Below are 17,180 nucleotides of genomic sequence, written 5' to 3'. Positions count from 1 at the left end.
AAATTGAAGGAAAAGAAAAGTAGCTACCACCAACGGTATCCCATAGTGTTGAAATTTTCCCCATTTGATAATCACCTAATTTAATCTCTAACTACGTTTCTTTTTTTGCATGCTCACTTGCAGTACATACTATTATTCTGTCTCTACGTCAATTCACTCCAAAGATTTGTACGGTATTAATACTCATTTCTTAATAAACACCGGGTGTTCCCATTGAAAAATCTTAAAATAACTAACTTAATGCATGTGTTGGCTATTACGCCTGAATGAAAAACACTGAATCAATCTTGATCTTCTTCCCAAGAGCATTTACTCTGTCTCTGTCCCTCTCTTCTTCTTCTTCTTCCTGTTTCAACTAACGCTTGAAACAAATTTCTTTGTCTGTCGTACTCATATGCAGTTCATTGCGTGATTAAACTTTTTCCTCCCATCAATCTTTTTTAGAATACATTTTTTCTTCTCTTCGTTTTTACTGTATCGTTCTAAGAAATCGCATTGATAATCAGAGTTTTCCATACACAGTTCCCATTCGAATATACTAGAGATCAATTGCTTCAACTTGCATTATTAACTATCTTAGCATCAAATTTGACCCAAGGCAGAAAAAAAAAATAATTGAGAACCTCTTGATTTACTGCATATATAAATATCATTCCGTTATCCTATTAAAATTAAAAGTGGTATTCTAATATATCATAAAAATTCTTTTTATTCTTACTTTCGATAACAAAAGCTAACATTATTCTTTCATAACTAACTATTTTCTCCAAAATCAATAAATTTCATAAACCACTCAATACACAGTTAAGTTCTTTATTCTTGTGTATAATAACATCATTCATTTATTCTTCTTCTCATTTAAGTGAAATAAGTGAGAATTGAAGATTGTCAAAAGGAAAATTGCAAATAACCACATCTCGTTACATTTCTTTTTCTTTGATCTTTTCCATCTAAAGTATCGTAGACTTCATAAATGACGACCATTGCTAACTTTCATCAAATGCAAGCCTATAACAACAACAATAATGGTAACAATCCTACAGCTACTTCTGTTTCTAATCATAACGTTGCCATTCCTAGTAACAGATTTCAAAATAGAAATCAGTGTTTACCAAAATTGCATTCTATACTGCCTGCTCCGCCTTCAATATTGAATGGAAATGATAATAATATCAGTCAAAATTCATCTATTTTCGAATCTCAACAGCCAAAATTAAAATTACCATCTATTTCTTCTTTACTTCCTTCATTGCAATTCAATGATTCTCAATATTACCAACAAGCTAGCGTGGCTGTCACCACTACACCTTCTCCACCTCCAATATTACAACAACAACAACAGCAGCAGCAGCAGCCTCAAGTACCTCCCCAACAACAAAGATCAACCCAAATAGTGCTAGTCACACCACAACAACATCTTACCCCACAAAGTATTACATCATCTGTACAAAGTTTTGAAGGATCTAATACAATTTTGAACATGCGAGATGACCATATGTCACCTGAATCTCATTTCTATCAACAGCAATATTATTCTTACATACAACCACAACCACAACAATTACTAAACAACTACTATGTGATTTCACAACAGCAACCACAGCATCAGCAGTTACAATTACAACAGCATGATAATACCTCTAATAATGGTAATATCAATACTAATACTTATCATATGCAGCAGCATCCTTCAATAACAAGTCCATCTGTATTGAATCCACAGCCTATACGTCCATTAGTCAATTCTCTTAGTGCCATAGATAATATGCCTGAACAGTCTTTTCCTTTTAATAATGCCAATCTTGTAGATAATACTATCAATAAGGAAAATGCTTACTTTTCTCCAACAATGCCATCTCCATCATCATCTTCAAGATCTACTTCAACCTCTCCAGATACAATGAATAAGACGTCCAAAAAGAATAGCACAAAATCAAATAGAGACAAGAAGAACTATACGGTTAATTTCACTTCAGCCGTTAAATTGAGGAAGCAATGTCCAGTTTGTGGTAAGATTTGTTCAAGACCTTCCACGTTGAAGACGCATTATTTAATCCATACTGGTGATACGCCTTTCAAGTGTACTTGGGAAGATTGCAGTAAATCATTCAATGTGAAAAGTAATATGTTGAGACATTTAAAATCTCATGAAAGAAGGTTGATCAAGAAGAACAGAAAGAAAGGTTTAACTAAAAAAAATGCTTGAAATGAAACGGATTAAACAACGTTTGTTTGAAAAATTTTGCACTATATTCACTATTCTTACCGTGGGCTACGTTTTCTTGTACATCAAATTTGTTTTTTCACTGTACTGGAAGTATTGCGTATTGCACAAGTAAATAATCTCCTATAAAAATTTAATAAATATATTCCAATTGAGTTTGCTTTTTACTCTAATACTTTTTATCTATTAATCGTTCTCTATTTAAGCTGATAGAAACAGCTTCAAATTTCGACTCAAGTTCATGATTTGACTTTTTTAATTGATGGTATTGCAAGTTCTTAATTTTTGTATCACCACGATTGAAACGCTACATTTTTTTTATTTGCCCCTCAAGAGCCATATAATTGATCCTACCAATTGTTTACAAAAATATTCATTAAAAATCATTTTCTGGTTGCCTTTTGGATTATAGAAGAAGAAAAAATTAAACAAGAGTCAAAGAGAGACACTGTCAAAGATTTTGACGAGACTTATGCCGATATATCATACAAGAAGAAGTATACTTTATTATTTTGATTTCTTGTAATGAATGTGCGGCATAAAGATTTGTTGTAAAACTGTAGCTGTCTCACAAGAGTCTTTCGAACGGATTAAACCCTCTCTGTGGAACCAAGAAAGGAGACTTGGGTTCTCTTGTCCCCGAAAAGACTTCACTATACATTCGATGTTTTCATCTAATTTTGCATATGGTACGTTTTTAGTCTTTAAACCACGGTCTGTTCAGCCATCCTAAACCTTTAAGAAGAATGTGATACTTCAAAAAATTGAAATAAAATCCGTATTTTATGAACCAAAGTTAATTAAAGTTAAAGTTATTATTGAATGCGAGAAAGCAAGCTATATGTGAAGTAAGGCGTGCTTACTGGATCCATGGGGTTCCCGGGTTTAAGAACTAAGAATTCCATGCGATTCTAGCAGTTTCCCTTATTGCATGAATGGCTTCCGACACATGATTTCCATAATCGTGGTTAAAAATTCATTTGAGATGTTGACGTTGAAGAGAATTTCCTGCAGCCGTCGGGTGCATATTCTATGCGACGCGTTCATTGCCTACGATACGTTAAGGGAGAAACAACTGAGGGTATTGTCCGTATACAGTGCAGTATTGTTTCAAAATACAACGCAAGATATACCAATGATTGTGTGGAAAACCTTACGGGTGGGTAAAGAATCAATTAAATCGGAGAAATATCAAGCCACAACTGTCTTGATATGGAACTACCAGTGCAGAGCGATATACACCGGTAATACACCATACCTTTCCAACTAACAATATTCGTCCTCGTTAACGTCAGAATGAATGCTGGTAGAACATCGTGGTATGCAATTGTTGTTGTGTAGGTATATATGCGCCTCACAGTTATTTTTGGAAATTGCATTTCATTTTTCTTTTTGTTGTTTCTTTCTTGTTTTATGTAGGGTCGACCTTCATTTGCATAGTAATCTCATTTATGCAGTTCAGCCGGAATCTTTCAATCCTGTATGTTGTCTGCAAACATCGACTCGACAATTTCAGCTTGTAATAAGGCTCTTTGATTGTTTCAATTGACGATTGCAAGAAAAAATATTCCCTCATCAGATCTTTGATGGTAAGAGGGTCATTACACAGTTCTTGTTCTTGATTAAAAACAGCGAAATAGTCAACATAAGATGTCCTTTCCAATAAGTTTTGTCAAGTTTTGTTTTTTGGCAGGGCACCGAGAAATTTATTGAACTCTGATTCCAGAATAGCCTCACCTCGACTAAACGTGAAATTTGAAAATCAATCAGTGGGCCCGCTTTTCCATTTTACAATAAGGTTCGTGAAGATAAACGGAGCAAGATTATTATTTACCAAATAGATCATCTCAAGATACAATCCTCGTCAGAATCAAGTATCATCCATCTTATTCTCAAATGAATGAGATGGTTTCAACGGCACAGACCATTTTACAAAATGAGTCGAACGTTACATTCGTATCAGGTGGAATCGCTGGGGCAGTATCCAGGACAGTAGTTTCACCCTTTGAGAGAGTCAAAATTCTATTACAAGTTCAAAGTACAAGAGCTCCATACAATAATGGTGTATTTAAGGCCATATCTCAAGTTTATAAAGAAGAGAATGTCAAGGGTTTATTCCGTGGAAACGGTCTCAACTGTATAAGAGTATTCCCATATAGTGCAGTTCAGTTCGTTGTTTATGATTATTGTAAGAAAAACATATTTCACGTTGATAAGAATAGTGCAGTGGCGCAATTAACCAATGTCCAGCGTTTGATCAGTGGTGCCTTATGTGGCGGTTGCAGTATTATTGCTACATATCCATTAGATTTATTGAAAACTAGGCTGTCAATTCAAACGTCGAACCTAGAAAATTTAAGAAATAGTAAAGCTGCCAATACTTTAAAGCCACCTGGATTTTGGCAATTATTCAGCAAAGTTTATAGAGAAGAAGGTAAAGTATTTGGATTATTTAGAGGCATTTGGCCCACCTCTCTGGGGATTATTCCATACGTAGCATTAAACTTTACTATTTACGAGCAATTAAGAGAATATTTACCTAAAGAGGAGGATGTCAACAACTTGAAATCTTCCTTAAAGCAAAATACTTATATGCTAACTATTGGCGCGATAAGTGGAGGGGTAGCGCAGACTCTCACCTATCCTTTTGATTTACTCCGGCGAAGATTTCAGATACTGACAATGGGCAATAATGAGTTGGGATTCTACTATACAGGCATTTATGATGCTCTGAAGACAATTGCTCGAACAGAAGGCCTTCGAGGCTACTATAAGGGATTAGAGGCTAATTTACTAAAAGTGGTACCTTCTACTGCGGTAAGCTGGCTAGTTTATGAAATGACCTGCAATAGCATCAAGAGACTGTGATGCACAACATACAATTTCGGCTGAAATATATATAAGAAGAGCTACTTGCTAGACCTCAACTAGCTCGACTCTTTTAAACAAATGGACATCAAAACTATTGTAAGACTATTTTTTTAACTCCAATATGGTTGGCTCGGATACCGGCATCGATGTTTCATAATCTTCGGACTATGAAAATAAGGAGTGAGAAGCATATATATTCATGTTAATATTTATAAAAAATTATATACTGACAATTCATATCACCTTTTGATATTATCTAATCCTCATCTGCTATAGTCCTGACAATATGAGATCTTCACAGGTACTCCTTAATGTTGCGGTATGTTATGTTTTCTTAGGGGCTTGAACAATATTGTTTTTGCTGATGGCTCATAATTGAAGTGAATAAAATGTGTACTGACCGTTAATTTGAAAACTTCGTAAGTTTTTTCATTGCTGTAGAACAAAAAGGTTAGCAAAACTGTTCCTATTGAACTAACACCTTTGTTTTTGGCCGTGAGTGTCGCGTTGTGCTCTGGAGCTTATTTTACTTACAGGAAATTTGCTTATGATGATAGCTTAAGAGTCACAGCCAATCCTCAGCAATCAGGTCTTAATGATATATTAAAGGAAAATGAAAAGGATAATTAACTTTTTGGTTACTATAGAACGCTGCTTCAGATGGATTCGAAAAACGATGTAAGTCACTAAACCGTCGAGAAAGAATAATCTGTTTCCATTTTTTTTAAACAAAATACCATACTTGCCTTTATTCAATCTAAAATACAATAAATAAGTCAATTAAGTTTTAATTGTTCTCTATTTAACAATGTAAATCATTTTCAATAAACAATTTATTATAGTTGACGATGGAATGGCAGTAGTTTCAGTTAGAAACTTCACGATCTGCCCTTTGGATACCATTCGGTAGGGTCTTGTACCAGTAACGAAAAAGTGTACATTTCAGTACACTATTACAGTAACTATCGTATTGTAAGGCCCTAAATTTTTTGCCCTTCTTAATCGAAAGTTTGGAATGATACTTCCATCAAGGAAACCCTGAATGCAAGAAAATATTTTTCTACGCAATTTATTGCCCTCAAATTTACAAAAATAAGCATTATGGATAGTGTACCTTGAACTTCAAAGGCGTGGAATACCTATTCAAGAAAAACAATTTATAATTTTTCAATCATAAAAATGGACACGATGTCATTTAACGAGTTTGTCATGCCTATCAATCTAAAGAAAAATGTCTGACAGCAGTAATCTTTCTAAAATAATGTTGCCCTTCAAAAAGTTGGGATGAATGCCTATATTGTATAGATATAAGATATTGTAAGTGTCGACCGTAAAATTTTAGATTTGTTCTATGTAGTAAAGGATAAACGGTTGGTTGGGGAAAATAACATTTGTTGATACTTTACTGGCTTACATATCCCCAAACAAATTAATTTGTTTAAGATAGATATCAGTGATTATCACAGAGCTAGTAAAGAAGGAAGAGCTAATATATGCATCATTGTTAACTATTATATGATATAATCGAGTCATGCAAGCTCGTAGCGGGATTAATGGGACTACTGATACGACATTTTATAAAACAAAGCTAGGCTAAAATTAGAAAACCTTTTCTTAAATGTATACTTATATCACAATCTATTTAAAGTTTCTACCAATTTGTTTTCTGAACTAATAGTAAATAAGTGCAGCCCTTCGAAATCATTGAAAGCAGCACGTTTCGTTCAACGTGCAAAAAAAAACGTCAATTGAAAAAATATCGCGAAGACAAAAGCAATTTCATTCACCTTAGCAAATATACAATATCTATAAACACACCAATCTCAGGTTTGCTAATCTATAGCTTTTAGGCCGTAGAAGCTATTCAAAGACCTCATTCATTTCCCTGTAGCACTAATTAGTTCCGTTTGCCACTCGTTATTTCAAGAACGCTTTTTTCTCTAGCTGTTATAAAGAATATATTCATTTTAGTGGAGGTAATTTAATGACAGATAATCCATTTGAGTCATATTTGAATGACAAAAATGAGGATAAACTCCTACTAGAGGCAACTTCTGAGTTGCTTTCGAAACCGACCTCTTCTCTCGAGTTCTGTTTTCTCACGGTACAAGAAACTCTGGAAAAACTTCGTACAAATTCTGAATCAGGTCTCGAATCACCAGATGAAGCAAACTATAGAAGAGATCAATATGGACCTAATGAGATCTCAACTGAGGAGGACGAACAATTACTCAAAAAATTCCTTATGACTTTTGTTGAAGATCGTTTAATCTTGTTATTAATCGGTTCTGCTTTAGTCTCTTTCTTTATGGGAAATATCGATGATGCTATCAGTATTACTTTGGCAATTTTTATTGTTGTTACCGTTGGATTTGTGCAAGAATATAGATCTGAGAAATCTTTAGAGGCTCTCAACAAATTAGTTCCAGCTGAGTGCCATTTGATAAGGGCTGGCAAAGCCTCAAATGTTCTGGCTTCATACCTAGTTCCAGGTGATTTAGTACGTTTCAAAATTGGTGACAGAATTCCCGCAGACATAAGAATAATTGAATCATTTGACCTCACAATTGATGAAAGTAATTTAACGGGCGAGAATGAACCAGTTCACAAATCATCATCACCAATAAATAGAGACAGTTATAACGATCAGCCCAATGCGATTGTCCCAATAGCAGACCGTACTTGCATCGCATATATGGGTACTTTGGTGAAAGAAGGTCACGGTAAAGGTATTGTCGTCGGTACCGGAACTAACACTTCTTTCGGTTCTGTCTTTGAAATGATGAGTAACATTGAAAAGCCGAAGACACCTCTGCAACTATCCATGGATAAGCTGGGAAAGGATTTGTCTTTATTCAGTTTTATTATTATTGGCTTCATTTGTTTTGTTGGTATCATACAAGGGAGATCCTGGTTAGAAATGTTCCAAATTTCTGTTTCTTTAGCTGTGGCAGCTATTCCAGAAGGTTTACCCATCATTGTGGCCGTTACCTTAGCTCTTGGGGTACTAAGAATGGCAAAACGTAAGGCTATTGTCAGAAGACTGCCAAGTGTCGAGACTCTCGGTTCTGTGAACGTTATTTGTTCTGATAAAACCGGCACCCTTACTTCTAATCATATGACCGTTTCAAAGCTTTGGTGTTTAGGTAGTATGGCCAACAAATTAAATGTGTTGAACTTGGAAAAGAAGAAGTCTACTAATTTACAGAATTACCTGACTGAAGATGTCAAAAATACGCTGTTTATTGGGAATGTATGCAATAATGCTACTTTTTCTCATGACCATGGAAGGCATTTAGGTAATCCAACAGATGTTGCCTTATTAGAACAATTACCAAAGTTTGGATTACAGGATGTGAGAAACACTGTAAGAAAGATCGAAGAACTTCCTTTTAATTCTAGCCGCAAATATATGGCGACAAAAGTTATTGATTCTGAGGACAAACAGATGATTTTTGTAAAAGGTGCTTTCGAAAAAGTGCTATTGCATTCTTCGTACTATCTCAATGAAAAAGGTAAGATAGAAAAGTTAACAGAAGGTAAGAAAGACATCATTAACGAATGTGCAAATTCCTTGGCTTCTGAAGGTTTACGTGTATTAGCCTTCGCTAAGATCATCGTAGCAGAAGCTGATGTTGAAAAACTCACCGAGGAAAGCATTCAAGATTTGATATTCACTGGATTGGTTGGTATGAACGACCCTCCAAGACCATCCGTGAAATCCGCAATTGAACAATTACTCCAAGGTGGTGTACATATCATTATGATTACAGGAGATTCCGAAAATACAGCTGTCAATATTGCAAGACAAATTGGTATTCCTGTTATCGATCCAAACCTTTCCGTGTTATCCGGTGATAAGTTAAATGAAATGTCCGATGATCAATTAGCAAATATAATAGATCATGTCAATATTTTTGCCCGTGCTACACCAGAACACAAGCTGAATATTGTCCGTGCCTTGAGAAAACGTGGTGATGTTGTTGCAATGACAGGTGATGGTGTTAATGATGCACCTGCGTTAAAATTAGCCGATATTGGTGTTTCAATGGGTAAAATGGGGACAGACGTTGCAAAGGAAGCTTCCGATATGATTTTAACAGATGATGATTTCAGTACTATCTTAACAGCTATTGAAGAAGGTAAAGGTATTTTCAATAACATTCAAAACTTTTTGACCTTTCAATTATCGACTTCAATTGCAGCTTTATCCTTAATCGCTTTATCCACAGCACTGAAATTACCAAATCCTTTGAATGCTATGCAGATATTATGGATCAATATTTTAATGGATGGTCCGCCCGCACAATCTTTAGGAGTTGAACCTGTGGATCACGAAGTTATGAAAAAGCCACCAAGGAAACGTTCTGAAAAAATTTTGACACAGAGAGTGTTGACCCGTCTGGTCACCGCTGCTATTTGTATCATATTTGGTACTGTTTATGTTTTTGTCAAGGAAATGGCCGAAGATGGAAAGGTTACAGCACGTGATACAACCATGACTTTTACTTGCTTTGTTTTCTTTGATATGTTTAACGCATTGGCATGTAGACATGCTACAAAATCAATTTTTGAAATCGGTATCTTCGCAAATAAGATGTTTAATGTCGCTGTTGGATTTTCTCTATTGGGACAAATGTGTGCTATTTACGTTCCTTTTTTCCAACAAATTTTCAAAACTGAAAGCTTAAGTGTGGGTGATCTGGTTTTCTTGGTATTGTTAAGTAGTACCGTATTCATTGCAGATGAATGTAGAAAGATTTGGGAGAGGAGGAAGCGTGAACAAGAGGCACTGTATTATTCTTCGGTTTAGTTATTGTGTTGATATAGAGTATAGATTTATGCACTCCAGACATTTTAGTTATATAGGTTGCCATAAAAATAACGAAACTAATATTAAGATAGGATAGTTTAGACTTCTTGAAACATTTACATGCATAATCATCATTAAAGGCTTCCTACAGGTATTATATAGAATTATATCTTAAACCGTGTAAGGCAACTAAACAAAAGTGGCTGTAGCTTCCATTACAGAGTGGACATAAAGTTGTCCAAATCTGCAAACCCTTGCTCACTTAAGAGAGGACTATTTAATACCCAACTTTGGGCCGTGTCAACAGTTGAATTTTCAGGAATTTCTTCTTTTACAACAATTGGGCCTGTAATTTCTCCAGGGGTTATCTGCAAGTCTGATGAAGATACTATACGTCGGCTGTTATTTTCTGTTTCTACATTTGCTTCAAAACCGCCGAACTCGTTGTTTTCTTCTTTAATCATTGAAGATATGTTGGCATCGTTGATATTTTTAGGGTACTTGTGGTTCTTATCTATACTGGATGACCTAACCTTAGCAGCGACAGAATTGCACTGAGCGGAATAGTTCCGACCACCGATATGCTCGCAACTAGGAATATCCATAAAACTTGGTGTGATGGATAAAACTTCCACACTTTGCGTACTTTGTGCTTCTCCAACATTATTAGTTGAATTCTCTTTATACGACTGCATCTGTCCTGCAAAGTTTGATCTCACACCATTAAAGTCAGTACTGTGCCGAATATCTCTAGAAATTCCCTCTTCCGGTTCTACATTTTTTACATTATGTTTCTGTAGTAATAAATTGGCTCTTGATAATGTTGAAATTGATGATACATCTGAAAACATATCAAAAAGTCCATGTGATGGATGCATTCTTATTTGCCCAGCTTCTCTTGGATTTGTCTGGATAGTTGCACTATCCAAGCCAGTTCTATTTGGAGGCGTTTCATTTTGATTGTCTTTAATCGAGTTGTCATTTGGGGAAAATCCGTTAAGCATATTTGTCTTGTCATTTACATTTCCTATACCATCAATATCAGGCGGAATATATTCCTCCAATGGAACTAAAACCTCCCCCACGTTCGATCTACCGCTTGAAATATGTTCTTTCAGTTTGTTAGTCGAGTTGGGGGTGAAATCTACATTTTCTAAAAGGTTAACTTGAGAGGTTGACTGGGTCAGGCTATCGAAATCTGATAAAAAATTGAACTGTGGATGCGACGGAGGACTGTGGGGAGAGGATAGGCTTTGGTCCAAAGATTGAGATGATTGCAGCGATGAAATCGAAGCTAGTGATGCCACATGATGGTAATCTTTAGAAATCCTTCCAGGATTGATATCGCTATCTAGGAAAGTACTTGAAAAATTAGATGAATCTGAATAAATACTATGTGAGGATAAAAAAGCACTATCCAATGAGGTAGATGAAGTTGCTCTTTCCAAAAATTTGCCTCGAAGCTTCTTGTTTTGTGGTTTACTACCATGATGTGTGCAGGTAGTATCTGCACTGCATTTACAGTTACTTCTTTCTAATTCCTTCGCTTTAGCTCTGGCATCTTCTTTTGCCTTCTGCGCCAATCGTCTTTTCTCCTGTCTGCCACAAGTACACGTTCCTTGCAGCTTGGCAGACTTATTTTTTCTTAGTTCCTTACAGTAAGCACATGTTGTAGATGGTCTTCCTTTGGGCTTTATCATCATCAAAGGCTGGTCACTGTGATTACACGTGGTAACTCTATGGCCTCTAATGCACCGTTCACAGGCATACTTTATGCCATTTCTTAACACCATTCTGCTTCTATTTGGCAATAACTAGGTTATATGAGGGGATTGATGGATAATAGCCTCTCTTATTTTATTTGATTTATAAATGCTTTTTAGTTGGAGTTTTATGATTCTTTCTTTTTTCCTTCCGCTCCCACATCGTTCTCTCAATACCGAGACTAAAAGCATTGAGAAAAAACCGTGGGTAACGAAGTTTCTAAAAAACCCGTGGGTCAAAGTGTTTGAGAAACTGGTACATGTGCTGTGAAACCTCGTAGAAAGATCGCGGTAGTACAAGGGACATTATGGAAACATCATCGTAGCATATTGTCGATAAGAAGTACAAGGGACAACTTCTACTTATTTGGTTTATTAAGCAGTTGTCAGTTGTCAGGTGCCAGTTTTTATGTTTACGTCGTTTTCCATCACATAAGAAGGGAGTGCACGATAGCATACTCAATCGTCCCTTTTAGACAAGCTGAGTGTGCAAACGCTCAGTCAGATTAACAAGTCGTCATAAAAAAAACATTCTCGTAGAAATAAGAAAAAAAAGCTTTCCATTTTTTTCGGGTAACATTGAAATATAAAGGTCACATATTATTAGTTCGGAGCGCGTGTACAAACTTCTATTTGAAAATTAATTATTTTGATAATAGAATTTTATTATATATACACGTGATGAGATACTTTGCATAAACATTTTAGTTATTAACTACCTGTTAGCTCTAAACCAGTATACACATCATCTCTGCAGCCAACATATAGGCTCGCTACGCTATTCTTTTATTAAACAATTTGTTGTTTCCATGAGTTCATTAAAACTTACTCTTCTGACTACATATACATATATATATTCTTTTTGCATATGGTATTAGTACTATTATTTTCTGAGCGGCTAATTGTCGCTCTCACATAGCTACATTTTTATATAAGTGGAAAACTCAAAAGAGGGTCCAACGTATCTTGAAAATTTGGGGTAGAGAACAATTGGAAATATCTAGTTTACAAGAGTTGTACAGATGGTTTCGTTACCTCAAGCTTCACTATTAAATAACCACGACTCGCTATCGAGTAATGTTACAATTGTCTGGCTATTGGCTTCGCTAGGTAGCGGTACTTCCAGAAGGGGGACATCGTCAGTGGCTATCGAAACCAAAAATGTGAAGAAGAAAGATATCCTAGATATTTGTATTCCTGAAACGTGTCAACTGATAGAATCAAATGAGTCGAATCTTCCTTTGCGTCATGTGTCAAATTTGTTATATGGCGTGGCTGTATGCTATAATAGGAAGGCTGAATATGTTTTGAGTGATCTTACAAATCTACTCAGTTTAGTGCAGCGTAATATCCATTATACAATAATAGGGAATGGGAAAAGCACTACCACTCAATCTGCTAAACAGAAATCTCAAGGGCCGCAAGTTGTTACTAAAAATATCTTTCTAAATGATGATCCTAACTTCGACATTTCTTATATAGGAAATTTTGAGGAATATCTTGATGAGAACTTGCAAGCACTCCATGTAGAACCAGAATCTGAGGCAATCAAGAGACAGGATTACATAAACGAAGTTAGTAATTCGAATAAATACGAGTATGCTACAAATACCACAAGTTTTGAAACACATTTTAATCGGCCTTCAACGCTGGACGAACTTCCTATTGATATGGATTTCAATCTCGAATTAGAAGATATCATCAGCCACCAAGGTACAATAATGCGAACACATACAAGTTCTCATACAGGTAGTAATGACCTTGATTTTGATTACCAAGAGAAAGATATATCACTTAATATGAGTGAAGATGTGATAAATCGTTCTGAATCTGTCAACTTTGCCCTGGGACTTCCAGGTTCTAATGATGCCAGAAAGCAGGATGCTCATATCAGCTTTAAAAAAAGAGCCGGCAGCCCTTTAGATAAAGAATATAATAAAAAAGCCAAGAGAAATGGTCATTTGCTTCATATCCCGCCCAAGTTGATCAAATTTGACGGCAAAATAAGTTTATCAACAGATGTGCTCAAAAGGAATCATGAGCACTACTTGGATTTCATGTCTGTTCTCAACCAAAAAGTAAGAGCTGAAAAGAATGGAACTTCTGCCAGATATAATACAAATGCGTTCGATTACCAGCCTGAACTTCTGTTTGAAACTTGGAGGAGCCTTTTGCATGATGTACCTCATGAAATTTTATCCCTTCCATTCGGCGTTTCTGAGGAGTTTGTACAGACCAAAACTCAATTACCGGATACATTCACCATGTCAAGAATGAATAGCACCAGAAGTGAAGAACAAGGTAGAAAACAAAGTAAAATAGGTTATAACAGTGGATCCTTTTTAGATTCTGAATCTAATAGATCACTTTATGAAATTGATGTGAGGGAATCCAATGATATGATTCTTAATTTAGGTCAGATAAACGAGGATTTAGAGGAACAAACCTATTTACATGAAGCAGGAAGGCATGAAGTCTTTAGTGAACATAGTAACAAGGAACAGCTGGAGGAAAGTTCTCAGGATTTCTTGAATTTAAACTTCAATCTTCCTCCTTCAAGTTTAGGAAGGTCTACCAGCAGAAGCTCGACATGGAGGAAACGAAAAGAGGAGGATACAATTGATATATTAGAAGCTAGCACCAAACGGAGGACAGCGCTTGAAAATAAAGAGAAAAGTGATAGCGGTAGCTTAATCCAGACTATTTCGGTTCATGAGAAAAATAATAACAGCCTCCAACCAATTTTGGATAATCCAACCAGAAAATTTTATGATTATCTCAAAGAAAAGTCATATTTTATTGGAAAAGCAACGTATTCCTCTCCGCCATTCAAAAAGAAACTCCTCTTTGAAGACGTTGTCCCAAGTACAATAACAGATGCTGAAGCGACTGTCTCCAAAAGTATAGCAGCCAGCGCATTTTTCACATTATTGGACTTAGCTTCCAAAGATTTAATCTCCGTCAGATTTTTCCAAGATAATATCGGTGATGAAACGGAGTCATTTCTTATCAGGAATAGCGATGACATTATTATTTACGTTTAAGCCCTTTTTTTGCCTTTTTTACTCGCGATATGCCTGTGGTTTGCCGCCGACGCGATTAGCTAAAAACATCTGGGCAATTCCGGAATTTGTCAATAGAATAGCGAAATCGGTGAACCTAGTATTGGTATAATATTTGATCAATATAAATATATATTTGCTAAGAAATTTGAATTTTGATATAACGAATTGTATATTTACCAAAGAGGATCGGATTGATCAGCAGTAATATTAATTCCAAATGAATTTTCCAAAGACATCTATCAAAGTAATCGCACGTCAGCAACATATGGGTACTAGAAATGTAAATAGTCTAAATGAATTTGTGAAAAGCCAAGTCAAGGAGGTGGAGGAGTGGTGGAAGCAGGATAGATTTCAAAGAATCAAGAGATCGTATTCTGCACTGGACGTTGTTAAACATCGAGGAAGTTTGGGATTAGAAGATACTAAATATCCTTCGTCATTTCAGGCAAAGAAGTTGTATAATTTATTGGAAAACAAGTTTCTTGCACGTCAGCCTGTACACACACTTGGTATCATTGATCCTGTTCAGATGACACAATTAGCCAAATGTGAAGGAATTCCCGTTGCATACGTTTCTGGATGGGCATGTTCATCCACAAATGTTAGTTCCACAAATGAAGTCGCACCCGACTTTGGTGACTACCCATATGATACTGTTCCAAATCAAGTGGAAAGAATGTTTAAGGCCCAAAAATTGCACGATCGGAAGTCGTTTTTGGACGCTGTTAATTCCGGTTCTCCTTTGTATAATTATATGAAACCTATCATTGCTGATGCTGATATGGGACATGGTGGTCCTACTGCTGTAATGAAATTGGCGAAACTTTTCGCTGAGAAAGGAGCAGCCGCAGTTCATATTGAAGATCAATTAATGGGAGGTAAACGTTGCGGTCATTTAGGAGGAATAGTACTGGCACCGGTGAGTACGCATGTGACAAGGTTGATAGCCACTAGGCTGCAATGGGATATAATGGGAACAGAAAATTTAATCATAGCAAGAACAGATGCATGCAACAGTAGGCTAATCGGCAGTAGTTCTGACCCAAGAGATCATCAATATATTAAGGGGACAATTGGGTCCAATGTCACTGCATGGGTTGATTCCTTAACAGAGATGAAATCTAAATCTATTGATTATAAAGGAGTTAGCGAAGCTGAAGCACAATGGTATGAAACGCATGAGCTTTTCACTTATGACGAAGCTGTTGAAAGGCAAATTTCAGCTGAAGAGTACAACAAGTACCAAGGTTTAAAATCAAAACAAATGGAAGCTACGAAAAAAAGGTGGTTAAGTCTAAGAGAAATGAGGAGTATCGCTAAAGAGGCCTCTCCAAAAAAGACAGTAATTTTTGATTGGGATGCTCCTAGAACTAATGATGGTTATTATATGTTCAAAGGTTGTATGGAAGCTGCAATTGAGCGGTCTCTTATTTTTGCACCTTATGCAGATATGATTTGGCTCGAAACAAAAACACCAAACTTGGAAGAAGCAAAGGAGTTTTCTAGAAAGATTCATTCATTTTGTCCACACATTAAGTTAGTTTACAATTTATCTCCAAGTTTTAATTGGTGTGCATACGGCTTCTCAGCAGATAACCTTAAAGGCTTCATTTGGGATTTAGCGAAAGAGGGCTTTGTACTACAATTAATATCGTTAGCAGGCGTGCATGTTAACGGTGTAAACTTCTGGGAACTTGCCAAAGGATTTGAGCATGACGGTATGTTAGCATATGTCGACCAGGTTCAAAAAAGGAAAAATACTAATTGCGACTTGCTCACACATCAACGCTGGTCAGGTGTGGAATACGTTGACTCGATATTGAGCCTTGTTCAGAATGGTGCAACTTCACATACCAGGAGTACAGGAGGCGACAGTTTTACCGAAGTTCAATTCTAATCACCATCTTATATTTGGGCCAAGATAGGATGCTATCCTCGAAGTGGTGCTGACTATTCTGTTTATTGATCCTTATGGCCTAACAGCTCACCAGGTAAGCTAATTTCTTAGTTTTATACTTGAAAGAAGTTGAGAGACGACTGGATGCTTATTGTGTGCAGACTGGCAATCCATAAATGATTGGATTATGCAGAACTACCTCGAATCCAATAGAAAAAGGAGTGCGGTTCCTCTCTCCCACATTCCTTCACAAAACTTTCATCTGATCTCTTAATGGTTCTCGCAGAAATCGAACAAATCGAGGATAAACCGAAAAATCAATGCGACAAAGTAAGTTACGTGGTTACCCCCGAATTTTTTTAAGAGGAAATAACAGATTTGTTTTTAAATCTCTTGAAACTTTGCTGCGACAGATCGATTTGTTTAGCCTCGTAAGACTTGCCCGCCCAGTAGAAAGTTTGGTTCGAGAAAAATTCGTACCCAGAGAGAGTGAATTTCCCCGATAGGGAAAAGCTCCTACAAAACGAAATATTGATCCAAAAATAGA

The 17,180-nt window shown here is 36.2% G+C and overlaps 7 protein-coding genes across 7 annotated transcripts; 6 read left to right on the top strand and 1 right to left on the bottom strand.

Moving 5' to 3' along the window:
* Positions 1-973: 973 nt before the first annotated feature.
* KAFR0B01990 (C2H2-type zinc finger protein) lies at positions 974-2,206 on the top strand (the record flags this gene model as incomplete). The annotated part of the gene is made up of 1 exon (XM_003955583.1): positions 974-2,206. One exon carries the CDS (start codon positions 974-976, stop codon positions 2,204-2,206), a length of 1,233 nt encoding a protein of 410 aa, XP_003955632.1.
* A 1,914-nt stretch (positions 2,207-4,120) lies between these two features.
* Positions 4,121-5,092, top strand: MRX21 (Mrx21p; the record flags this gene model as incomplete). The annotated part of the gene is made up of 1 exon (XM_003955582.1): positions 4,121-5,092. The coding sequence occupies one exon, from the start codon at positions 4,121-4,123 to the stop codon at positions 5,090-5,092; it is 972 nt and encodes a 323-aa protein (XP_003955631.1).
* A 289-nt stretch (positions 5,093-5,381) lies between these two features.
* On the top strand, positions 5,382-5,725 carry MRA1 (Mra1p; the record flags this gene model as incomplete). Its single annotated transcript, XM_003955581.1, has 2 exons — positions 5,382-5,414; positions 5,537-5,725. 2 exons carry the CDS (start codon positions 5,382-5,384, stop codon positions 5,723-5,725), a joined length of 222 nt encoding a protein of 73 aa, XP_003955630.1.
* Positions 5,726-7,079: 1,354 nt separating this feature from the next.
* PMR1 (Ca(2+)/Mn(2+)-transporting P-type ATPase PMR1) lies at positions 7,080-9,908 on the top strand (the record flags this gene model as incomplete). The annotated part of the gene is made up of 1 exon (XM_003955580.1): positions 7,080-9,908. The coding sequence occupies one exon, from the start codon at positions 7,080-7,082 to the stop codon at positions 9,906-9,908; it is 2,829 nt and encodes a 942-aa protein (XP_003955629.1).
* Positions 9,909-10,123: 215 nt separating this feature from the next.
* Positions 10,124-11,701, bottom strand: HAA1 (Haa1p; the record flags this gene model as incomplete). The annotated part of the gene is made up of 1 exon (XM_003955579.1): positions 10,124-11,701. One exon carries the CDS (start codon positions 11,699-11,701, stop codon positions 10,124-10,126), a length of 1,578 nt encoding a protein of 525 aa, XP_003955628.1.
* Positions 11,702-12,693: 992 nt separating this feature from the next.
* REC8 (Rec8p) lies at positions 12,694-14,715 on the top strand (the record flags this gene model as incomplete). Its single annotated transcript, XM_003955578.1, has 1 exon — positions 12,694-14,715. One exon carries the CDS (start codon positions 12,694-12,696, stop codon positions 14,713-14,715), a length of 2,022 nt encoding a protein of 673 aa, XP_003955627.1.
* A 238-nt stretch (positions 14,716-14,953) lies between these two features.
* On the top strand, positions 14,954-16,633 carry ICL2 (methylisocitrate lyase ICL2; the record flags this gene model as incomplete). Its single annotated transcript, XM_003955577.1, has 1 exon — positions 14,954-16,633. The coding sequence occupies one exon, from the start codon at positions 14,954-14,956 to the stop codon at positions 16,631-16,633; it is 1,680 nt and encodes a 559-aa protein (XP_003955626.1).
* Positions 16,634-17,180: the final 547 nt, after the last annotated feature.

This window comes from Kazachstania africana, chromosome 2 (assembly GCF_000304475.1).
Source record: "Kazachstania africana CBS 2517 chromosome 2, complete genome".
NCBI classification, from domain to species: Eukaryota; Fungi; Ascomycota; class Saccharomycetes; order Saccharomycetales; family Saccharomycetaceae; genus Kazachstania; species Kazachstania africana.
The sequence above is the reverse complement of the archived record's forward strand: the minus strand, read 5'-3'. Positions and strand labels throughout refer to the sequence as shown.